This window comes from Macrotis lagotis, chromosome 1, assembly GCF_037893015.1.
Source record: "Macrotis lagotis isolate mMagLag1 chromosome 1, bilby.v1.9.chrom.fasta, whole genome shotgun sequence".
Taxonomy (NCBI): Eukaryota; Metazoa; Chordata; class Mammalia; order Peramelemorphia; family Peramelidae; genus Macrotis; species Macrotis lagotis.
In genome coordinates this window covers 321,535,545-321,562,510 of record NC_133658.1, presented here as the reverse complement: position 1 = coordinate 321,562,510, position 26,966 = coordinate 321,535,545, and the positions used below count along the sequence as shown (strand labels likewise).

Sequence of the window (26,966 nt, the reverse complement as noted above, 5' to 3'; positions counted from 1 at the left end):
AGATAAATAAAGTCTGAAATATGCTTAAATAGTATATTAACAGAAAATGCAAGTTGTAAAGTCTGAATACTGGATTTAAGGACCTGTGAAGAGAATAATGAAAGGGTTGCAAGGAAAAAATGAAGATACATAGAGAAGGTTGTTTTTTTTTCTTTGAAGTATATCAAATTTATGGAAGTTAAAGCATGTAGAATGCAGGTATGAACAAGTTTGACTTTGTATAAATAAGATATTGATTTTGGAAGTTTTGAAAGTTGATTTAAAAATCAGTGTAAAGTAAGAAAGACTATAGAGAGCTACAAATCAACTAATAAGTTATGGAATTTCTTCTGGGATTGTGCAACACAGATTTTTACTAAAATGAGATATATTCTTAAAAGTTATTGGGCAATTTTAAAAATTTAACATTAGACTGCTACCTGTAAGAGAGTACTATACTCCTTTTGAACAACTGCTGGCTGCATATTGGGCATTAGTAGAAACTGAATGGCTCCCTTTAAAACATGAAGTTCTGTTAAGGCCCCAAATACCTATTATGAGCTGGATAGACTCTGGCCTCTCATAAGATAGGACATGCCTAGAAGTCCAGTATAATTAAATGGAAATGAGACATACAGAACAGAGCTAAACCAGGAAAATCTGGCATCTGCAAAAGTGTCTGAATTAACCTCAGGGCAGTCTCCACTGACCACTCCCCCTCAGAAGGTAGTTTCACCAGTCAAATGGAATCACGGATTTGATGCCTTGAGTCCTGAACAAAAGAAACACACTTGGTTCACAGATGACTCTGCTAAATGTTTAGGACAAAATAGGTATTGGAAGGCTGTAGCATATAATCCAGTGACTAAGGTTACTTTAGAAAGTACAGGCAATCAATATCTTATTTATACAAAGTCAAACTTGTTCATACCTGCATTCTACATGCTTTAACTTCCATAAATTTGATATACTTCAAAGAAAAAATCAGTGGGCAGAACTGATGGCTGTATATCAAGTATTGAAACAGGAGAAGGGGGGAGAATGTCATATTTTTAGAGACACCTGGGCAGTAGCAAGTGGCCTAACCACTTGGATGCCTGTGAGGCATGCAAAAAATTGGGATCTTAATGGGAAGCAAGTTTGGGGTCATGAAATGTGGGAAGGTATATGGGATTGGATCCAATATACTAATGTCTCAGTCTTTCATGTAGATGCCCATGCCAGTATGGACACTCCAGAATGTGAGTACAGTGCATATGTAGATGGATTGACAAAGATTGGAATCACACAAGTTGCTTGTAAAGAAACTGAGGAACCTGAAGATTTATTGAATTTGGCCAGACGGCTCCACGTAACTGTAGGACATCTAGGACCTCAAGCCTCTCACAGATGGGCCCTTGCTTGGGGCATATCAATTCCACTTTCACTGTTAAGACAAGTTAATGATCAATGTACCCAAGGTCAATTGTTTAAAGAAAGACCAATTCCCAACACTGTTATTGGGGAAATAGGAAGGGGCACTCTGCCTGCCCAAATTTGGCAAATTGATTCTATTGGGCCTTTGCCTTTTAGTCAAGGGTATCAATATGCCTGCACCTGCATAGACACCTATTCTGGAGTACTTAAAGCCTGTCCCAACAAAAGAGCTACTCAAAAAGAATACCTGTAAAACATGAGATGCTATAACTTTATATTACAGTTCACCTATGCAAACACAGAGTGATAATGGGTCACATTTTAAAGGAAAAGAAATTGACCTCCCTAAAGGACATTATGGTCAATTAATCACCAGATCAAACATTGCTATTCAACATGTACAAGTGGTGAGTGGAGCTATAGATAGTGATTACAGAGGGGAAATCAAGGTGTATCCTCCCTCTTATACATCCATAACTTTTAGTGGTTTGGTTTTTTTTTTGCAAGGCAATGGGGTTAAGTGGCTTGCCCAAGACCATACAGCTAGGTAATTATTGTCTGAGGCCGGACTTGAACTCAGGTACTCCTGACTCCAGGGCTGGTGCTGTATCCACTGTGCCACCTAGCCTCCCCAATTCATAACTTTTAAAGGAGCAAGAGTGTGTCAATTAATAATTATACCATGTTTAAAAGTAGAATGCTAAAATATCAAAGAACCACCCACCAGTACTACCCGTAGTGGAGGTTTTGGCTCCACTAATAAAAAAGTAGGGACTAAAGTTCGGATAGGGATACATTTACATGAGACACCTAAGACTGTGGAAATTATTGCAGAAGGCAACAATAATACTGTTGTAACCTGTTATTCAGGGAGTGATAAATGGTATACTGTTACATAACTCAAGTGAATTAAGTGTTTATTAAGGTGCCTTCTGTTATGATTTCTTCTGCATGGATCAGCCTCATGGACTCCTGGAGCCCTCCTGAAATTCAATCACACCCTTGTCCATTTGTGGTGGAGGAACTCCACATCTTCCAGACGAGATAACTTCACCTGTCCTTCTAACCAACCATGCAACATTGTTGATTGAACTACTGTAAATGCTACTTTCTGGCAAGCTCCTTCCCCTGTGTGAACTGTATTGATAAGTAATTCCCCCATAGTGAATATCACTGTATGTTCTTGGGTAAATACCTCATGCTGCCTTAAGGCCATTCCATTTACTACCCCACAGAGTAGATTTCCCCACATTGATTTTGCCATACACAACTGTTCTAGATGGGTAATTACCCATGAAACTACTTTGTCATTCAGTCTCACCAAGGAGCAGGACAAATATCTTGTGTGTACTAATTCTATAAACATTACAAATTGATATCTGTATGTAGAATGTGTTAAATTATTATGGCAGCAAAAACCATTACAAAGTCCTCCTTCAATTATTAGAGTTCACCACAACTGTGTTAATGTATCTCAAAGTTCCCAAAAATTTTTGTTGCATTATAATATCACTTTCCCCATACTAAACACTTGTACTAGCAAAAGGGGAAAAGGTGCTTGGTATTATACACTAGATCATGGGACTGGAACTGGTTTGAGACCCTGGCCAGCAGACTGTGCAGTGTTGGACAGGATGCCACTCAGGCTTTAACAATTAATACTTAATGGTTGCCCACAATAGTCCAAGCCCACCAACTAATCCTAGGATATGAAAAGCAATTTAAACCATTTTTTAATGCTTCTACCTTAGCTAACTTTCATGTTAATGCTAATATCTCTGCCCTATTCAACTGCACTCAATGTTCCCTTGAAAACATGTACATGCTGTTGCAAAAGGAAAATGCTCAGCAATTACTACAATCAGGAGATGCCAAATTGTGGGAAAATGCTTTTAGGAACTATCTCCCTAGAGATATTGGATTGTAAAATCTGTAACCTTTCCTAATTATACTTATACTTCCTGTATAGGCACTATTACTCATTTCAAAGTCAATACTCCTATGACCATGTGTAATTTTCATGTTATTTCTTTTATGCTATATGATTACTTTATATTACCACATATTAATGGGCAACATATTGATGGTAAGAATATAATTCATAGTTTATCTGATTGTATTATGTGTCTTTTAAGAAGAGTGTGTGGAATGGTTACACAGCAGATAGAGTCCTGTCTTTTGGACCATTCCTCTAATCTTTGTGATTTGACAATATACCCTCAGTCTTATTTCTCTATGATATATGAAGTATTACCACTAATTTTCAAATTGATCTGTCTTCTGTTGGCCAGATTGTACCTTTTTCAGGCTGCCTGTCTAACATTTCATATCTCCACTGGCAGGGTGATGATTTTTTACTTTTCCCCTGACAAAATGGATGAAGTAACTCTTAAATGGATACCCAAATCTTTACCTCTTCCAAATATGTATATATATATGTATATATATATATACATATATATTGTATATATATATATATATAATATATATAGAAACTCATATACAAATATCAAGTATTTCTGACTCTCTAAAGCAACTATTGGAGAAAAATGAAAGATCTCTTAATGAACACTGAATAGAGACCCATATAGTTGCTGGTTAACTACTTGAGGCCTCTCACCTTTAATGATCATTGGTATGACTTTTTATTTAGATCAGCTTCAGCTCAAAAGTATCTTTCCATACTAGTACATCCTCTTATATTGTTTGCTGCACAGCTTCTTTTGTTATTCTTGTGTAATATATACATATATACAAGAATATAGAAAATTTATAGGAAATTAACCCCCAAAGTTGGAACAGCTTATACCATGTCTAATATTAAGGCCAAATGAATGGTTAATCCATAAAATATAAGATTTTCCATGGTAAGGTCTTATAGTTTAGTTACAGAGAATCACTAACCCTCAATTGACCTCTGGTATACAGAGAATCACTGACCCCCCCCAATTCACCCCTGATGTACAGGGAGGGGAGATGAATAGGATTGGTCTCATGCACATATTTAAAACAACTTGAGTATTTAAAAAAACCACTGAATGCCCTTGACTGGTCTTGGCCAGACTCTCAAGGCCATACTTGATTAACATTGCCTATCTCTTCAGGAACTAGCCATTCCTGAATGTAAACACCATAATTCTTAGGGTTCCAGGAGGGGTGGCTCCCTCCTCAGACAACCTGGAAAATTTGGTTTTATTCCACAAAAAAACTTGGCAAGAAGCCTTCTTTGTTTTCAAGTTATATAAGATCTAATTACACCCTCCCCTAACTGGAGTTTCACCCATAGAGAGGATGCTCTGCCTGGGGCTTTTCTGATCAGGACGCTGAAGGCTGTACTCTGGGATTCCCCAGCCACTGTCAATTCAGATGTTGAAGCTCCCCCATTTGGTGATGTTTTCTCTTAATATCTATTTTTATATAGGCTTTGCTCTTCTTTTTATTATATTGGGAATTATTGGTTACTTTTGCTGTAAAACTGATTTATTTCTTTTTTATAATTACTTTATTAAATATATTCTTTTTAGTTTTGTTTAGTTTGGTTTAGTTTTTATAGTATAATTATAATTACTTTATTAAATGTGCTCTTTTTAGTTTTATAGCATAATTATAATTACCAATACCAGAATATTCTTGAAGCACTTTTTTATAGTATAACTATAATTACTTTATTAAATATACTTTTTTTTAGTTTTGTTGATGTGAATGTGTCATTTTGGAAGACTGAATCAGAACCAAAACTCCTTAATCAAACAAAACTGGCGTCATGAACAGAATTTGCTCCACAAAATGTCATGGTTTTTTTTTTAAGAAAAATGTAGAAAAAGAAAGAGATATGTATATACTAGTTTGGGAAGATAAACATATACATTAATTGATATAAATTGAATGGAACTATTAATTGATCCTAATATTTAGGTAAGGAATTTGAAATTATTTATAAATAAATAAAAAAATCATTTTTTACCACCCATGTGTCAAATTCTGTGCCACCGACAAATAATAAAAAGAGAAAATCTCTGCTCTCTAGTTTACATTCTAATAGAGCAAGACAAGACATAAAGGGAAACTGAACAGATCTCTTTTTTTCCTGGAAATCACAGGATAAGTGAGTGAAACTATCCAAAAGCATTGGACTTGATTATTTTTTTTAGGTTTTTGCAAGGCAAATGGGGTTAAGTGGCTTGCCCAAGGCCACACAGCTAGGTAATTATTAAGTGTCTGAGACCAGATTTGAACCCAGGTACTCCTGACTCCAGGGCCAGTGCTTTATCCACTACGCCACCTAGACACCCCTGGACTTCATTATTGATGCTAGTTAACTAGAATCAAATGTCAATGACAAGAATATCTAGTGTTATGTGATATGAGAGCTGATTGTCTAAGAAAGTGACTAAAAACCACCATAAATTATTAAAAGACCTAAATATCTCACTGATAGCCATGTAGCCAAAGAATACTATCACCAACACCAGAATATTCTTGAAGTACTTTTTATAGTAGCAAAGAGATGGTTACCTCTGTAATACACTATTTCAAAGCCCTAGCAGTAATTCATTTCTCTCCCCTATCTTCCTACCAGGGTCCTTGCTTCTTTGTTATTCACTCTTTCCTTTCCTCTTTGTCCTGCTTTAAAATTATTAACCCATAATCAGTTCAAACCTATCACTTATCCCAGCATTCAGAATCTCTATAAATTTCTAAATTCCTTTTCTTTGACACCATAACGCTTTGTGTTATTTCTCTGCTGATTAGAATATCTGTGCTTTGAAAGCAGGTCATATCTTCAGTTGCATTTGTATCCCCAACCTTCAATAGAGTGCTTAGAACATGATTGAAGTTGTTAGGAGAAAAGCAGGAACAAAACTGGAAAGGAAAATGCAAAAGAGAAAGCTAGACAGAGGCATACTAAGATCTGACAAATACAGAGGAGTCAATACAAGGAAATGATAGTCAGCCATGAAATGACTTGGATAGCAAAGACACATCTTTATAAATCAAGAGTAAATTATAATGCAAAATGAAAAGTAATTGTCATATGAGAACATTTATTCTGAAGAAAACTAGTGGATATGTTAACTGTCTTCTCATGTTTGAATGGTTATCGTATTGAAGAGATGAGAAATGCTCTTCTTGGTGCCTTAGAGAGGAGCTGTGACTAGAAATAACTAACAATAACTAGAAATCTTTGTTCCTTAGCTAAAAGAGGAAGGCTGCATTAGTACAGAGGATTGTGTGGCCAATGGAAGAGTTGGTTGAGGAAAATGATGGCATGTCCACCAGTCTGTGACCTGAGCTCTTCTAAGAAGTGGAAGAAAAATTTCATAGGAATTCAGTCATGGAACTAGTATCCATGGGTAACTGTACTGTGAGGAGAGCCAGTGAAAAATTGTATTTCAGGTGTGAGGACAACCAGCACCTAATGGATGAAACATGTCCTCTTTATATCTTGGTACCCTGAGGAAGACCTATTAGATCTAAGTTAGTTGCAGTTCTGATAGAAGATTAGACTAGGAAAATGTATAAAAATAAGAAGGAAGTAAATTTCTATATTGGGGGAAAATTATTTAAATGATGAATAATTATAAAAAATAGAGTAACTAGCAGCTCTATTTATGGTAGCAAAGAATTGGAAATTGAGTGAATGTCTGTCAATTGGGGAATGGCTGAACTACTTGTGGTATATGTACGTTATGGAACACGATTGTTCTATTGGAAACCAGGAGGGAGGGAATTCAAGGAAGCCTGGAGGGATCTGCATGAACTGACACTAAATGAGATGAGCAGAACCAGAAGAACATTGTATAGCATAACAGCAACATGGGATTGATGATCAAATTTAATGGGCTTGATCATTTCATAAGTATAATAATCAGGGACAATCTTGGAGTATCTGCAATGGAGAATACCATCTGTATCCAGAGAAAGAATTGTGAAATTTGAACAAAGATCAAAGACTATTATCTTTAATCTTAAAAAACCTCATTATTTTATGATATAATCTTGCTATCTCTTATAGCAAGGATATATTTTCTCTCACAATACATTCAATTTAGATCAATACATAGCATGGAAACAATGTAAAGACTAACAGATTGCCATCTGTGGGGGGTGGGGGGAGGGAAGCAAGATTTGGAGAAAAATTGTAAAATTCAAAAATAAATAAATTTTTTTAAAAATAGGATAAGCTACTTCTGAAGGTTCTGAGATAATAAATGGAGTGATTAAGCAGGACCAGTATATCCTGTTATCATAAAAGTCATAAATAAGTATATCCTGTTGTCATAAATGTCACTTGATCATTTGGGGTGGCCTGGATGATCTCTGAGGCACCAAGTTGGAAATTCTCTCTTGCTGAATCATAATTTCAAATATCCAAGTATCACCAAACATCAAGATCATAGAATTAAACTGGTGATTATAATTTATGGGCATTTAAAATGATTTTTCCCCCTTAGGAAAACAAGTCATGAAAGCTAGAATCAAAAAACATACTTTCATATAGATGAGATATTAGTGTCACAATAAAAATCTAGTAAACCATATACCTAGTTAATTATTTCTCCTTTTATGTACCTATCTATGAGGTCATAAAGATAATGGGGAAAGAGAGAAAGAGCATATCCAGAGTTAAGAACTGAAGATGTACCTTTGAAGCACCTCCACTATAATTTCTCCCTTGATAACACCTAAATTTCATCCTAAACAGAGAGTACCAAGTCTACTCTAATGAGGAGGAATCCTCTAGAGTATATTACATGCTTTAGAGACCAGGTGAAACCATAGCCCATTAAACTGAAACAATTCTTAAAGAATTGGTACTTACTAAAAAGGTAAATACTCTGAAACACCAAAGATATTTTCTAATGAACGGTTTGATAGAACCAGTTTTCTACTCTTCTCCCCTTTACACAATTTTTTCCTCTCTTCTTGTCCCTATTATAAGAATTTAAAATGTTTTCTTTGAATTCTGGACAAGATCATTGTTCTTCTAGACTACCCACAGGCTACTTCTCAACCCTCTGTTCTATATTCTGAATTTGAAGTCTCTTCACTGGCTATGAGACATTTTCCTGTTCTTTTCTACCATCCAGGTGAGAAGACTTGGTTTAGATCAGAGAAGGGGCAAAATGAGTAAGCTTAATGGGGGAGGATATTTTAATATTCATTGTCTCAAGGGAATTTGAATTATGCATTTCTCTGATTTTATAATTTTTTTTTGTTTTGAGAACTTTTTTTTTACTAAATCTGTCATTCCAGTGTTCTCCCTTTGGCAAGGGAAACAGGCAAATGAGCTTCCATATAGAAGCTGTTTCTTCCATCACTAGTACAAGTTCCCCAGGAACTGTCCTAGAATTAATCCTGAGAGACCAGTTGCATGAAATGAAATTTAATTCAATACAAGCAGTAGGTGTATATTGTTTACAATATTCAAAATTAGGAATGATTGAGTGGTAGGTAGCTGGGCTTCAATCTGGAAGGCTTGAACTCAAATGTTGCCTTCAATATTAAGTAGTCAGTTAGGTGACTCTAGAAAAAACATTTATCTTGTGTCAACCTCAAATCCCTTTTGTTTTTTTTTACTTTTTATTTAATATTTATTCTCATTTTGTACAGTAATAATAGAATCTACCTAAGGGTTGTTGAATAAATTGAGAAAACCTACATAAAGTGATTTGTTAACCATAAAAATATTCATAAAAATTAAACACTATTAATGGTCTGATTTTTTAATACCTCTTTATCCATTCATAGTTATAGGTCAAAACAGAAAAGAACAAGTACATCATGCTCACTCAAGAAAAAATGCCTAACTCACAAAGACTTGGTGATGATGTAAGGAAGCAAGCAACAATAAATAGATAACCATCCCAAATGTAATTCTGGATATTAAAGGAAAGGGGATGCATTTATTTAAAACTCATTTAACCCATCTGTAGGGCATCATAAAGTATTTTCAGTATTCAATAACTGATTGCTTCAGTGTCCAAGGTAATCCATGAAATAATAGTAAAAGAACCAGTTAGTGAATCTGGACTCCAGTTCAGATGCTATTCATTTAGAATCTCTGTACCTCAGGTTCCTTAATAGGAAAAGGAGAGGTTTGGATAAGTCTTTGAAAACCAATTGAAGTCTCCATCTTGTAATCTTGTCATAATTTTTTTTAATTTCTTTCTGATCTACTGATATCAGGATCCTGTCACTATCCAGAGATGCCAGGATCCACACAGCATCTTTTATCTTGTTGAACACTATCTTTTGAGAAGATATCTGCCTTTCAATTCCATAGTCTTCAACGTCTCCTGAGCAATATAAAAAGTATCATAGATTTTGCTCAGAATCTTCTACTATGTCTCCAGGAAAAAACTCAAACCCATAATGCTAAATTCAGAGACATTAACTCAAGGACTTCTTTTGATTATTTTTTTCAATAAAATAGTGAGTTCTAGCTGAAGAGATTGAACTGATCCTTTACTGTCTCATAGAGAAGTCACTTCTTTGTCTTTAGGAATCAATGATTTGTTTTAACATATGAAAACTATAATTATTAAAATCTTATATAGATAAATTGAATTGAAAATTGAGATCCAAAATCATCTTGAAAACTAAAACAAAGAAGTAAAAAGAAATATAATATGTGTAAATGTGAATTCTTATACTTTAGCTCAAACCTAGATCTACAAAAGTAGATATAAGGAGACAGCAGTGCATAATTTAAAAATACATAGTTTCAAGTGTATTGAAATCTTAATTGTATTAAATAATGGAGCATACTGGGCAAAAAAGTCAATGCAGTCATTGAAGAAAAGCTTTCAGAGAACATCACATCAGACTTGCCTCTTCTACTTTGTATACTTCTGGATACCATATATTAACAAAAATAGAATAAAGTAAAGCGTAGTCATAGTGAGGAGACTTAGAGAAATATAATATTGAGATAATGATGTTTCTGGAAATATTTAGAGTGGAAAATAAAAGATTTATTGAAGGACAGATTAGAAATTTGTTTGAAAAGAAAGACAAAGTTTCCTAGCAAGACATAGATTGCATTAAATGAACTCTCAAGGTGCTCACAACTGTGTGATCTTCCAAATTTGTCCTTCATTGCACCTTCACTTCACAGCTGAGTAACACAACAAAATGGAAGTTTGCATTCTTTTTTATCTCTCTGAGACCTTAAATGCTCAGAACCAGAACCAAAGCATTCCAACTGGAAATCATTTTACCTACAATAATCATATCTCGTTTATTGAGTAAGATATAATGCAGCAAGAACTCAGGACAACCAGTTTTATAGACATCCTGGAAGATTTTCTTTAACAAGTTGTTTTGATAAACAAAAATCACATAGAAGGGAATGTAGAAAAATTCAGTTGAAATGCCCATCAGAACAAATACTCGATATTTTCTTTAAAGATTTTTCTCTTGGAAATTAAGGTTTTGAAAAGAGCACCTTAGTACTTAAGAGAAATCATGCTATCATTGGTATTTTGTTTCCTATTTGTACATTTTCTATCAGAAGCAGAAGAAAATAGTTACAATCATCATGATAAAAGTAAACAGCACCCTAAACTTGAATAAGAGGTCCTGCTTTTCCTAAAGTGTTGCTGCTTGAGAAATTTAGATTGAATTAGGAGAGGACAGGAATTAGAAACAACTGCTGAAGCAATTTTAAACACATTACTGTAGAAATCACAATACTTGGTATGATGAGTGCACTGATTTCTCTTTTTATCTAAATTTATAATATGATTCCTTTCCAATTTTCTTGATTTTATTAATTCGCCTGCATGATTCACAAATTTATTGACCACAATTGGATCACAAATGAAATTAAGGCCAAGAAATGTTGGGGAGAAAGGAAGGTAGATAAAGTAGAGTCATGAAAAGTGAGAGATAGATAGACACAGAAAGAGATAGAGAATGACCTTCATGTAAGATTAGAGAGTAAGTGCTAGAAAAGAGATATGAGTCATATGACTTTCCACAGGTCACTCAGTATTGCTATTTGCCCATAATAATCTGATTGCTATCTTCAGTGAACAGGGGGGAAAAATAACACAGTGGGTGAGGGAGAGGAGGAGGCAGAGAGCAACCAGAAAATTGAGATGTGTTGTATTTGTGTGTTTGGTGGTATTTCCTTGTGGGAAGAGGCACAGAGCTCCTTAGAGATTAGAACGCATTTTCAAATTCACTATCTCATTAAATTCTTGGGAAGAGCTAGAATTAATGTGGGTACTGGGAACCAGCTTCAACAATTCTTCCTCAGTGAACTGCATAAAATAATGTGCATGCAATGTCCTGTAATTCTTTTCATCTGCTTCCATAAAATATTAACAAGGAGGCATCCATGAAATTCAAAGAAAAAATATTTCTTTGCAAAATCAAATGATCTACATCGTGGAGGAACAGAATCTTAGAGACAGGGCTCCATAACTCCTAATAGGGGAATTACATGCAGGAAGATAACGGTCTCAACAATCCATGATCTGATGTAAGGCTTCTTCCCAATATTGTGATCACTTCTTCCAACTCATCTCAATTGTAACTTAATAATCTATACCTTCATCACTCTCTTCTGAAATTAACCCAAACTAATTGAAGGATCTGTTATATGTCATGAATTGTGTAAGATACTTCAGATACATAAGAAAATATGAAATAGATACTGATCTAAAAAAATTACATTCTATTATCATTTTGTCCAAATTTATATATCTATTATATATTTACATAGGTATATTAAAGTTAATTTAAGTTAAATGTTTTTGAAAGTTAATTAAGAAAAGTTTGATTGTTCCTATATATGTTAAAGTTAATTCAAGTTAAAGGTTTTTTAAAGTTAATTAAGAATGGAATTTGATTGTTAATTTGATTGTTTTTCTGATATTTCTATTTAATTAAATTCTATAACTTACTATTATGGAAGAGGTAGGTGAAAAATGGAAGAAGAAGGGGAAATATTATCTCAGTTTTCACAAAGAGAGAAAATAGATTATGCATCAGTGAATTTTCCTTTGAATCCAGATGAATTCTAAGACATATCTTATAAAAGGGTATTTGAAAAATAGATAATCACTGAGTGCTATCATGGCTTTTTTAAAAAAGGAAAGAATCCAAATTAATTCTATTTGGTTTTTGGAAAGAATAATAAGATAGCTCCTATTATATAATTTTTGTCCTATTCTTGACTGAGCACTAAAATACACCAAAAATTCAGCAAAATATTTAGCAGTATCTCTCATTAAGTTCTCTTGTAAAGACTGGAAATACATGACCAATAAATTAAAAATTAGATGAATAAGTGAATAAACTGATAGTTACTTCATATTTTTGACAGTCTAGAATTATGCATTCATTGTAATGAAATGACAAGTAAAAATGAGAAATGTTCTATCAAGTTCTTTAGATTACAATATAGTGTAGCCATGGCTATATAACACTTTATGTGGGAATAGATCTTGAGGTTTTACTGATGTTAAACTTAAAATGTGTCAATAATTTCACATGCTATTTCATTCTAGATTTTTAAAAAAATGCTTTAACTAGATTAAGGAACTCAGTCCTACCTCATTTTTGGTTTTTTATGTGATATCCATAGAACTGTGCTAAGTCTTATATGTCATATTAGGAAGAACATTACCAACTGGTGAGTAAAATGTTCCAAATGGAGAGGAGATTAGTTATTAAGACTATTGAGAGTCATTGGATAAAACATATCAAGAATGATCAGAGCATGGAGATTGATTTTGTTTCTGTCTTACCTTCCCTGGAATTTGGGACACCTTTCTCTTATAACTAAGAGAACTTTTTTAACTTTTCTCTTAGATGGTCTAATTTACCTGAACTTTAGTCTATTTACTTTATTAGTTGAATCTTGTTTATGCTATTCTCCTGGGTAAGTTGATTCTTAACTTTTCATTTGACTGGTTTTTTTCATGTTTTCAGAAGAGAAAAATTTGACTTGGAAAATCTTTACAGATTTTAGGTATTTAATAACAGAATGTGAGATGAAAAAGAAATAGAAAAATTTATGCTCCATCTGAAAAGTCTGTTGTGCCCTAGGTAATTCTATTATTTATGTAGTATTAGTAACTATCAGAGAATTGTATTAGGTAACCTAACTCCCTCTTGATGCATGTTCCTATTAGAATTACACCAGAAGTATCCAAGATTGTAACATTAACACTAGTTGTTGAAGATATGAGGGCTTACTCACCAAAGGCCAGTTGGGAGGAGGAGGAAGAGGAGAAGGAGAAGGAAAATAAGAAAATTAAAGAGGTAGGAAAGAAGAGAAAAAGAAAGAACATGAGAAGAAGGAGGAAGAAGAGGAAGGGGAGAGAAGAGAAAGAAAAAGAAAGAGTAGAAGAATAAAGGACAAAAGGATAGAAATAGAGAAAAATGAAAAGAAGAAGGGAAGTAAATAATAGGAGAGGACAAGAAAAGAAGAAAAATGTAGAAGAAAAAGAAAATAAAGTAATGAAGAAGACAATTATTAAATACGGTATATTTGTGTGTATGTATATGCATATATATATATATATATGAATGTGAATACCAGCTCTTATTCCAAAAGGGGAATGAATACATATGCCATCCATCACTTTAAAATATATTTGCTCATGGAAAGGTATTGACTAAAGGTATTGACTAAATAGCTCTTCCCACAGACAGTTCCCAAAATTACAGTTAAACTCTAAAAATCACTGTTCAGAAAGAACATAAACATTTTATTGGTGTAGTTAATTTCTGTCAAATGTCCAACAAAATCCCATCAGACAGCAGATGTAAATCTTGAAGTGACTAGAGAACATTCACTTTATCCTCCTACATTTGCTGGTGAAGAGTAAAAAGATGTTAAGTGATTTGACCCAGACCACAAAAGCAATAAGAACCAAAGGGTTACTGAAACCTGTATCCTCAGACTTCAAATCCAGTGCATTTTCCATTAACCAGTGTCTTACAGGATAGTTTTGTAGAAATTATCATTGTTTCCACATTGACATATAGATAGTTTTACCAGGGGGCTACTTCTCCATCAGATAAACAGCTAAATTCATAGCAACACTTTTCAATTTACCAGCAAAAAGAAAAAAAAACCAACCATACATATCAAAATTTATTGAAAACAAACCTTGAAAAATTTAAATATGTTTGAATGAAATGAATAATAATTCAAATTCATCCAGCATGGATACTGTTTGTTTCAACTAACACTGGTAAAGAGAACAAGACACACTCAAACAAGGGTAATATTGCTGCATCTTGAGACTGATGGATTTTCCAAAGGTCCTGAATGAAGTTCTATTTCAATGATAAAATCTATGCCATTATATCATGAATGTCCTCTAGCTATTTCCCTAGTTTATTTACAATCCCTAAAGAAGTTGAAAACTTTGGGGGATTGTGCCCCTAAATACGCCCATAAATGTTCCTTGAGGAAAAGCAATGGTTTCAGAAATATTCATTCAGACTGCCATTAAAATGAGACTAAGGCACTAGATCACTTCATACATTCAAGAATCATAAATTATGTATTTTAGAAGAACAATATATTGTTGTTGTTGTTTGTCTTTTGTTCTTGAAAAGGCCAATGACATCAAGGATATGATACCATGACTTGGAAATAAAATGAGATTCAAGTGAGAGAGAGCTGTGCAAAATCACCAATCTTTCTCCTCTGGAATCATCTGGGTCCAGTGACATTTGGTCACAATATTATGTTAGAAGCTGAGGAAAAATAAAGTGAAGAAAAATAGTGTTTATTTCCTCAGTAATCTTTTACTCATTATACAGGCAAGATTCTAAAACAAAAAGTCATAATACACAATTTTATATGATTGTTATAAAACAAAGTAACAGAAGGGTAGAAGTGAAACACTATTACAAATAGATGTGATAAAGAAACCAGAAGGCAACAAGTAATATTTGAGTTGATTTCTCAGTCAAAAAACATTCATTAAGCAATTACTCTATGTCAAATTCAATGCTTTTCTTAAAGTGCAAGGTCAAACTATATGACACCCCAATCCATTAAACTCACATGATTGCCTATTACACCTTAGATGTATGTTTGACATCTAAAGTCATTTATAAGCTAGACCCTCCTTACCTTTCCAGTATTATAGACATATACTCATGAATCCATTAAAATTGGTCTGCTTTTTTTCTCAAAAAGGTACTACTCTCCCTAGAGATGGCATTTCACTGACTCTACCTGATAAATGGAAAGCTTTTCCTCATCTCCATCTCCTGACTTCCCAGACATCTTTAAGTCTGATTTAAAAATCCCTTCTACCACTACCATTCTCAAGCATCTTAGTTCTAAAATCTTCCTTCTGATGATTATTTAATATTTGTCTTATATGTAACTTTCTGTCCATAATTGTTTGCATGCAGTCTGCCCCATTAGATTGTGACTTCTTTAAAGGCAGGGATTATCTTTTACTTTTCTTGATATCCAGTTTCCGGTACCGTATTATATAATGGAATATTTTTGAATGCTTTGCATGTTGAACAATGAATTGGTTTTCTTCTGTTAAAGTTCACTACTCATCAGTGAAAAGGATCTTTGGAAATATTATCATGCCAGATATAAATGGTTTGGTGAAAAGTTGAACCAAATGACAACTCAGGTCCTTTTCAACTCTAAGAGTCTATGATGCTAAGATTATATCCCTGTATCAAGTATCAGTTGGCTCCTTTCAAAAGAAGAAGGAATTCCATCATGAACCAGAGCAACCATACCTGGGTAACAGAATTTTTTCTTCTGGGACTTTCTGATGATCCTCAGACTCAATTGCTGTTCACTGTACTGTTCTTGGGGGTCTACTTGGCTACTGTACTTGGAAGTTTACTCCTCATCTACCTAGTTCTAACTGACTCCCAACTCCATACACCCATGTACTTTTTCCTTTGTAATTTGTCTCTAGCTGACCTTGGCCTCTCTACTGTCATAGTTCCCCAAGCAGTAGTTCACATGTTAACTAAAAGAAATGTTATTTCCTTTATTGGCTGTGCAGCTCAGATATTTTTTTCCATCATTTCTGGAGCTACACAGTGTTTACTGTTAGCTGTGATGTCCTATGATAGGTATTTGGCAATATGTGATCCCATGCATTACTCTCTCATCATGACAGGGAAGATATGTTGTCAATTGGCATTGACATGTTGGATCAGTGGCATTGTAACATCTTCAGTGGACACTATATTCACACTATGCCTCCCCTACCAAGGAGACAATAAGATTGCTCATTTTTTTTGTGATGCTCCAATTCTCTTGGCACTGGCAACTGGAGACACTCATAAAGCAAAGATAGCCATTTTCTCCATGGGTGTAGTAATTCTTCTTCTACCTGTGGCCCTGATCCTGATTTCCTATGGGGCTATTATAGTGACTGTCATCAGCATGAAGACAACCTCCGGAAGACTCAAGGCATTCTTCACCTGTGGCTCCCATCTCCTTGTGGTCATCCTCTTTTATGGGACACTAATAATATCTTATATGACACCCGAGTCCTCCAGGGAGCAGATGAAGCGGGTTGCTGTTTTCTATGGTGTCATAAACCCTATGCTTAATCCTCTCATCTACAGTCTGAGGAATAAGGATGTAATGAGGGCATTTAGGAATGCAGTCAATAGGAGGCAATCCTGATTCTTATGAATAAATATATTTAGCCACATCTCTTACCTTCAAAAATTGTAATTTAACCCCCTGGCAAAAAAAATGATGGTGAATACACAAAAATATTGCCCTTTTATTTCATACTCCTATTTGTACATCTCTACATTTTGTTGGAGTCACTCAGCTAATGAATATATTGGGCTAGATTTGAACTCATGAAGATGAGTCTCTATGATAGGAAATCAGTGCTCTATATGCCATGCCTTCTGTAAATATATATGTGTCTGTATATATAATATTTACTGTACATCCTTAGAAAAATTCAATAACTGAAAGAAGTTTGAGGTGATGCAACAATTTCTCCAAAGTTTTGGATGGAGTTTTAGTAATAAGGAAAACTCAGGGAAGAGTATTATCAATATGGAGTTTTCAAAGCCCTTAGAAATTCTTCACTAGACTTTGAAGAACACAGTAACCTGTGGCTTAAAGACACAGCAATCTGACAAACCACTGAGAATCTAATGAAATGATGGATAAAAAGACACATTCACAAACCGTTCCAAGTTTCTTACACCATGTATTTTTCCATCCATTGATGTTCAAAGAAGATCATGTTATCATATAGATAGATAGATAGATGTTTATACATACATATATATATATGTATATATATATATATGTATAACATGACTTGCTCATCATGTTTATTATACTGATGGGAGGATTGTGCAAATACATCCTTCTCAATTCCTTTTCCAGAACCGTTTCAACCTTTGGCATGATTTGATAGGAAACGGGATTTCTGGTGATGTCTGGATACTTGGCCTTATGGATATGATTCCTCCCCATATCAGTGAGGCACCATAGTACTCCAATAATGGCAGGCAAAGTGCCAGTTTGTGATTCTCTGACAAGAAATTGGTGGCAACACATGTTATATCCAAACTTGTCTCCCAATGGTCTTATTGTCATTATGGCCTTTCCTTTCAGTCATAAAAATTTAACCAAGCCTTTTAGATATACATATGGACCTGTAACAACTACAATTAATGAAACTCCCTCCACTAATTAAAATTGGTCTTACATAAAAGTTGTTCAGGGACTTGGATGGGTTAAGTGACTTGCCCAGGTCACATAGCCAATATTTGTGCCTTGGATGCCACATTTCTTAACACTGAGTGGTGGTTCATTTTTACTAGGTGATCTGCCTTTCTAACCTGATCTTGTGTTAGTGTTATTAAAAGAAGAGTTGAAGTTAAAGTTTTAGTTACATCGTGTAATAGTTTTCATCTGAAGAGTTGTGCCTTTTACTTAAGCAGTATTTTAATAGGGGGAATCGTAAAGTGGAAGGTATCCAGATTATGCTAATAATATGGTCGTAAGACAGGTTCAAAAATGAATAGAATCTAGATTTACATAGAAATTCTAGGTCAATTCGATGGCAGGGAAGTTATAAACATAATAGATCTTATTAATAAGGAAAGCAACAAATATATGAAATATCAATAAATGCAAAAAAGATTTTGACAAATTATAACACACTATTTTGTGAAATTAGAAAATTGGAAAAATAAACACAATTATTTTAATATGGATTATAGTTCTATCCAACATTAGATATCAGGGATACCTTTTCATAGGTGAAGTTAAGATTCTCTTGACTCAGTTTCCCAGTTGATTTCTTTCCTTTTTGAAGAGGAATATTTACCACATGGTCAATCCTGAGCTTGACGAGGTTACCCTGTAAATAACATGGGATGTTGCTATATGATTGTTTCAAAAAGTTAAGTATGATTCTTACCTGAAATAAAATAAAATTAGGGGTACATTATCCTAGTATAAATATATATATATATATACATATATATATATATATATATATATGTATATATATATATATATATATATCATTCTGTGTTCTTAGGCTCTGACCTGAAGAACCAGTCTTACAACCATAACTCTCCTTCCTTTCATAGTAAATTTTTCTAACCATGTCAGGTAAAACCATTTTTTTATGAAAAACACTTTAGAATAGAGAAATAAGTGGAATTTTCTTTTAAATGGTAAATAGAATCTTTCTAACATTAAGTACTAGCACCACATAATGGAGAAATGCTAAAGGCGTTTCAAATAATAAATAATATCAGCTGTAAAGCAAGAATATCATTTATCTTCACTGTTATTGGATATAATAAAATTGCTAGCTATATCAATGTGACAAGGAAAAACTGTGAGAAAAAGCAAAGTGCAAAGGGAAAAATTTTTCACTTTTTGCTAGTGACATCCAATTAGAAAAACCTAGATATTCAATTAGAAATTGAAATAATTATTACAGTAAAGTAGTCATAAATAAAATAAATGTACATAGCTAATTAGCTTTTCAGTATATTACCAGCAAAAAATCAGTTGGAATAGAGAAAGAAACTCCAATAAAAATAACCACAGACTGTATCAAATATGTCATCCATTAAGGACGACACACAAATAACTGCAAAACACTATAACAAGAAAGACAGATTTAAATAATTTGAGACATGTTATTTTCTCATTATTGGGTTAAGCCAATATAAAAAAGTTGATAATACAATCCAAATTAATAGCATATTAATCAAACTAAAAAAAGATTATTTTTATACACCTCTGGTTTTACACTTAAATATTTCAGTGAACTTGAATAGGAAAATTATATATTTCATCATTAAAATTTTACTTCCTTTGTTACCCTATGTATCCTATGTTCAGAAACATCATTTTTGAGGAAGTTAAGGGATTTACTAGACTAAAGAATCCTTTTTATAGCTCTAGAAAAAAATAAAAATAAGTTTTAAAAACAAAAGATCAATGATATAAAAGGTTATCTAAAAAGTTATAATGGGGGAGGAAAAGTCCAAAGAAAAGAGACCTAATGGGATCACATCTAAAATTTTACTACAAAGCACTTATTAATTTAAAAAAACTATTTCAGAATGGTTTAAAAATAGAAAAATTGTCCACTGAAAAATATTAAGTACAAAATCTAATAGAAGTATCTTTCATTCCAGAATTCTACCTGCTCCTACCTACCCATTTCCACAAAGCTATGGAGTTTTTACCAAACAATGAAAGAAAAATTCTATAGGAAACCACAATAAATGACTTCTTTTACCCCAGATCTATGCAAATGATGAGAAAAAAATCCAAAGGCACGAAAGCAGGAAGCTTCCTAACATAAGGCAGCCTCACAGATCTGTCCAGGAATACATTTTGTCTGCAAAACTCAGTGACTTGATATACACAAAGGTAAAATAAAAGGGTAGGAATAGAATTTAATATGTTAAAAAAAAAACAAGGACAGTAAAAATTATCTCAGATAAAGTAAAAGTTAAAATAGATTTAATCAAAAGTAGATTGTATCATGTCAGCAATATTATTCAACATTGTTTGAGGAAAATACCTGAGTGTATACCTGCCAAAATAGACATAGGAACAACATGAACGAAAACATAAAATACTTTTTATATAAATAAATCCATATCTAAATAACTGATGTAGCATTTATTATTCATGGATAGTTAAGTCAACATCATTTTTAAAATAATTTACCTAACTAATTTATTTACTCAATATAATCCCAATTAAATTACTTAAACATAACTTTACTGAGTTAGAAAAATAGTAACAAAGTTCATTTGGAAGAGCAAATGATCAGGAACTTCAAAGAAAACCAGAAAAAAAGATAGAAAGTTAGTAGCTTCAGCAGTATCATATATTAAACTATATTATTATTATTATTATTATTATTATCATTATCATTATCATTATCATTATTATTTACATAATATATCAATAGTATTATTATATAATACATTAAACTATATTGTTCAAGTGTAAAAAGTATATATTTTTTAAATTAAAATCTTCTTATATAAATAAAACCTATGTGGCCAAGAATAGAAGAAATGTAGAAAACCAGGGGAAAATAGACAATATCTCATAAAGGATGTGATTAGATTGAAAAACTATCATGGTGCTGATTGATTTGGAAAAACAAGAACGGACTTGCATCTATGAAGGGAAATGTTATCTACCTTCAGAGAAACACATGACAGATGGAAATAAGCATAGTAAGGTCTTACATATATCTCTGTATGAGCATACGTACATGTATATATGTGTGTGTGTGTGTGTGTGTGTGTGTGAGACCACACTTAATTGTAATCTTCTTTAGGACGAAGGGGGACAGAAGGAAAAAATAAAGTAAAAAGTACACAGCAGAGAAGAAAAAACCAACAATAAAGCAAAGAAAATCTGGGCAGCTTTGAAAGCAATTTGTAGTATTTTTATATAAGTTTTCTTGAAATGGAAATTTATTGCTTTATAATAAATCCTCTCCTATGGTCTGATATGTACAGCGCAATTTTTTTCTTTCTTTCATTTTCTATTTAAGTTTAAAACCAAAAAAAATACAAAAAAAAAAAAACAGTGACCAGTAGCAACATTGGTGTCATGCTCTCCTGACAAAGAGTTGAAAAAATCAGAATCCCAATCTATGATCCATGAAAACCCCAGAGAGCTCCCATGTAGAGGGCTAGTATAAGGTGGTTACCACTTTGCTCCTAACTTCACAGAAACTTCACAGAGGTCCCTAGCACTCTGTGCTGAGATCTTAGAAAAAGATCCACCACTCAGCATTTCAAAAATCACAAGGGCAGCTAACCATGGAATATAGAAATCAAAGCAAAATCCCAGGGGACCAAGCAGGGGTAAAAAGAAAACAAAAATAAATAAACAAAACAGCTCTGACTACCCTGAACCAAAAGCACAATATGGAGCAGAGCCACCACCTTGCAGCAGTAAAGGCCCTGTTGAGGGTATACAACATAAATTTGGAGTGCACCTACTTAGTATGGTTGTATTATTTTCTCCACTTTTATTCAGCTTCAAATATTTAAGCATGCTTGGCTTTTGTGGAGGAAGAAGAAAACCACCTGAACTCTTTCTATATTCACCTCCAAAACAATGATAAAAATAGCACCTTAAAGAAATTCTGGAATGTCAGAATCAACAAAAAAGACAGGGTGAAATAAAATAATTTTCTAAACTAAGACAACTTGGAAAGTTGGCTGGAAAGGTCTTTCTCATTCAGGTGAAAGGGAATCACAACTGAGGGCAGGCAAGTCAGGAGAAGGTCTGCTCTAGCAAATCATCCAGGAGCCTCTGAGCCCCAGCACAGGGCCTGGACTGAGGCCCTGTAGCCCCAAAACAGGGTAGGGACTGAGGCCCTGTAGCCCCTTTACAGCAGCTGCCCTCCCATAGAACCATGGAAGAACCGGTCCCCACTTTGCCCCACTTTCCCCTTCCCATAGGCCTCAGATCAACCCCAGGAGAATCTCCACACAAAAACCCAGGGGTACAAAACAGCACCAACCCCCTCCCAGTCTTACCTCATAGCAGTTTCAGAAGAGTCTCAGCATAATTGAGGATCCCCCAGGTGCCTAAGCATTGCACCAGGTGAACAACCAGATGTCAGCATCAGACCACCCCCCCACATGCCTTAGTACAGGACCAAGCAAACCACAGACTCCAACACCAGATTATCCCTTCCCGACTCCTCCCATTCCTACTCCCATGCTTCAATAGAACATTGGTGAGCTGCCATACACGAAGAAAACTGTCCTGATATCTCAGAACCAGAGGGCAAAATAGAAACCAAAAGAAGCCACTGATCACCTCCTGAAAGATCCCAAAATGAAAACTCCAAGGAGCATCATAACCAAGCTCCATTATTCTCAGGTGAAGAAGAAAATACTGCAAACACCCAAAAATAAATAATTCAAATATTAGAGAACTGTTTCAACATTACAATTTTGACTTGTCCAGGGTCATACAGAATTTGGTAGTTTCAACATTAAAGGATCTGATTTGCCCAGGTATCACACAAACAAATAGAACACAACTCTTAACTCTAAGTAAAGTCCTCTAATTAAAAAAAAATTCTTCTACTTTGAAGAAATATTCTAATATGAAAGAATATCAATCAAGTTATGTGATAAAAGAGAGATTCTTAGAGACTCCAAAAAAATCATTTTGCAAAAGCGAGAAACTCTACACTGATTTTAAAAAGAAACGAAATTATAATAATTAGGTATGGATTTAGAATGGAATACAAAATACAAGTTCAGAACTTAAATGTTCTCAAAGAGAGAAATATGAAAAATTCGTCAAAGTGTTGTAGTGGAGTTGTACTAGGAATTGTTGAGCATGAAATTGTACTAGGTTCATTTATATAGATAGTACATACTAACCAAGCTAGTGACAGAATTCTTTAGAGTTAGGTATAATAGGAAAATTCACTTTAAAAAACAAATGATCTGAATTATCAAGGGAAATAATTAATCAACAAAGGAATAAAGAATAGCAATTGAAGGATTCAGTTTATAGTAAAAAGTTAAAATAATCAAAATTACTTGGCATAGTTTAAAAAAAATGGAAAAGTTGATCAACAGATCAAACTGGATTAAGAAGACTGAGAAAAACTGAAAACAATAACTCAGAGTTTAACTAACCTGACAACAAAAACTATTAGGAGGCAAAAGGTAAGATTTCTCTATTTGATAAGAACTTCTAAGAAAACTGGAATTGATCTTACATAAATTCAATTTTGATCATCAGGAATTCTTAAGTTTTTTGTGTTCCTTTCAGAAAATTTTTTAAGTAAATAAAATAAAATTATATAAGATTATAATGGGAAAGGATAACATTAAAATATATTTATCAAAAAAATTTAATTTCTCAGACTTAAGTTCTACTCTGGACCAACATCTTAGCCATATGCCATGGATGTATATTCTGAGCATTAAATACTTTAGCATTTTTAAAAAGATGAAAAGAGATGATGATAAGGTATTTATCAACAACCTTCATTAGAGGGAACATATTTAAACAAGCATAGAAACAAGTATTCACAAAATGTAAATAAAGCATTTTAAGAACACAAAATCTACAAAAGCATTTGCAAAAATAAAATCAATACTTCTGAAAGAAACTGATGCTTGGGAGGTGGAATTTTGCATAAAATATTACTAATTGGGATAAGGTAGCTAGCATATGTAGGAAAATTGTACACATACACATGGTCATTTCTCAAAGACTAGTGATAAATGGACATGACGCATCTCTTATCAAAAGAATATTGACTGGGGCAGCTAGGTGGTGCAGTGGATAGAGTACTGGCCCTGGAGTCAAGAGTACCTGGGTTCAAATCCAGTCTCAGACACTTAAATAATTACCTAGCTGTGTGGCCTTGGGCAAGCCACTTAATCCCATTGCCTTGCAAAAACCTAGAAGAAGAAGAAGAAGAAGAAGAAGAAGAAGAAGAAAGATCAACAATCAATTTACAATCATGGGAAAGGTTCCTCTGAGTCTCTATTAGTAAGAGAAATATAAATGAAGAATTAGAAAAAGATGACAAAGTATGAAAATAGTCAATTTGGAAGAAATTATAGATAAATAGTCATATAGATATAAATTCAGTGGACTGTGGATTGGTCCTACTAGGTAAAGAATTTGAATGATTAAAAAATGAATGAATGAATGAAGCATTAATTTATCACTCATGCAAAACGCTGTATTACACATGTATACAAAGACAGTCCCTGCTCTCTAGAAGTTTACATTCTGTTAGGGAGACACAAAATATATATATGGAACTACTGGCCAGAACAAGAACTTTTTTCCCTAGAGAATCACAGGATTGGTGAGTGAAACCACACTGTAATACAAAATCATAGCTTTTTCTAGGAACAATGACAATATTGATTTGGTTACTGAATATGTATTAATTTGGATACAAAGAACCAAGGTCATTGACATGAATATCCAGGGTGGAGGGATGTGAGATCTAATTTCCCAAGTGACTAAAAGTGCCATTAGTTACTAAAAGACCAAGCTAAATCACCATATAACCAAAGCATGTCAAAGAATACTACCAAATACACCAAAATATTCATCCTGGCATGCCGTATGCCTCATCTAATATATCAAGGCCCAGTCTTATCAATGCTTCATTTCATTCCTCCATCCCCTCTCTAAATTGCCTTGCTTCCTTGTCTATAATGTTGGTCTACAGGACATAACTAGGGGTCTGAAGATTACAAGGTGAAAAAAAATTTATTCTGCCCCAGCTGAGATAATGTCCTTGATGAGAGAAGCAAATTCCCACTAAAAATTACTTTGTTCAAATAAGAAAGCATTATTAGTGAAGGAGCAAAAAATTGTTCACATCTTTGTTCTCATTTCCCTGAGGAAATAGGATAAGCAGGGGATACAGTGGGTGTGCACAGGAGAATCCAAAAGGCCAATATTTGGGTTATACTGCTTAGACTCTCATCTGCAAAGTGATAGTATCGCTGTCCATATGAAGTTATGGGGTAATGTTGACCTTCTCTTGTTCCAACCTCTTGATTTGTGCTGTGACATACCTTCCTTCTTTCTTGTGAATTTTCTTGTCTGACATATTGGTAAAGGACTGATTGGACCATCAGAAAATGGTTTAGTTTTTTAATTCTTTTAGTATCTTATTAATGAAGACTATGACCTCAGGGGAGGTGATGCCATGACAAGTACATAACTTGAATTTAAATGAGGGGGTACTGCACTAAGTCAACAGCTTCACTTTCTCCCCAGAGCCATCTAGGTCCAGTAGACTGGATATTAATTAGGATAACTGGAGGTGACCCTGGATTTGAGGCAGTTAGGGTTAAATAACTTGTCCAAGGTCATACAGTAGATAAGTATCAAGTATCTGAGGCTGGATTTGAACTCCCATCCTCCTGACTCCAAGGCCAGAGCTCTATCCACTGCAATATCTAGCATAAATTCACCATTTTGAAAAGGGATTGGAATTGCTTCACTTGTTATCAGAGAATAGAACAAAAACAAGAAATATTTGTCTCCAGGGAAAATTTAGCTGGAAAGGGGAGGCTGCCATATTACAGAGGATACTGTGGCCAGTAGTGGAATTGTCTCAGAAATGTGATGACCCATCCCCACAGAGTGGGACTTACACTCCTATAAATGGTAGAGGCATAAGTCCCTAGAGGAAAAGGAATGCAACAATATCATTGGCAACCTGGAGTGACTGTGCTGTGGGGGCAAAGGAGTAGAAAAATTACATGAAGCATGAAGAGGCTGAGATCATCCAGAGGGTCAGTGCAAAGGATGTGGTTATGCCAAACTCAACACATAGCCCTACTTGCTGGATCTTAGCTCAGGAAAAGAGGTGTCTCCTAATATCTAAACAATTTAGTAAATATTTTTATATGACACACTGGGTCAAGTGGGAACACAAAGAAAAGTCAAAAAGTAGTACCTTCCCATATAGAGTTTACTCTTGATTCAGAGAGACTAAATAAAAATCAGTTTATCTTCAATCCTAAAAAGATAAGGGAAATTCTTAGTTCTGTACCTTTAAACCTTAAATAGCAAATCACCCTCTCAATTAAGATTAATTGATAAATTTATTTCCTGCTTCCATTCCTATCTCTATAATCCATCTGGGAACCACTAGAAACAAGTTCTCATAGCCAGATTTTAGAATTCCCTTTCCTTTGATGGTATTCTTTTCTCTACAAATTGCTCACACCAAAGAAAGAAATGTAAAAAAAAAGTATTAATCAAGATTTTCTCATAGTGCATTTAAATTAAAACCAGTTGAAAATGATTAAAACTGGTTCAGACCAGTTGAAACTGGTTTAAGCCAATCAAAACCAGTTCAAATTGATTTAAATCAGTCAACATTCATTTAAGGCCATCAAAGTAACCATAAGCTAGTTTGTCAGTTTTTGAAATTATAAAAATTATAAAAAATTAATGTTATAATCATTGTAAATAAACACTTTTTAAGATTTTTACAAGGCAATGGAGTTAAGTGGCTTGCCCAAGACCACACAGCTAGGTAATTATTAATTAT

General features: G+C 33.9%; 1 protein-coding gene across 1 annotated transcript; it reads left to right on the top strand.

Moving 5' to 3' along the window:
* The first annotated feature begins 16,051 nt into the window (after positions 1–16,051).
* On the top strand, positions 16,052–17,047 carry LOC141517308 (olfactory receptor 2D2-like). The gene has a single exon (XM_074228169.1). The coding sequence runs from the start codon at positions 16,052–16,054 to the stop codon at positions 17,045–17,047; it is 996 nt and encodes a 331-aa protein (XP_074084270.1).
* Positions 17,048–26,966: the final 9,919 nt, after the last annotated feature.

Bases quoted from the DNA above. Each gene is read 5' to 3' on its own strand.
- LOC141517308 (XM_074228169.1), top strand. From the start codon at position 16,052: ATGATGCTAAGATTATATCCCTGTATCAAGTATCAGTTGGCTCCTTTC.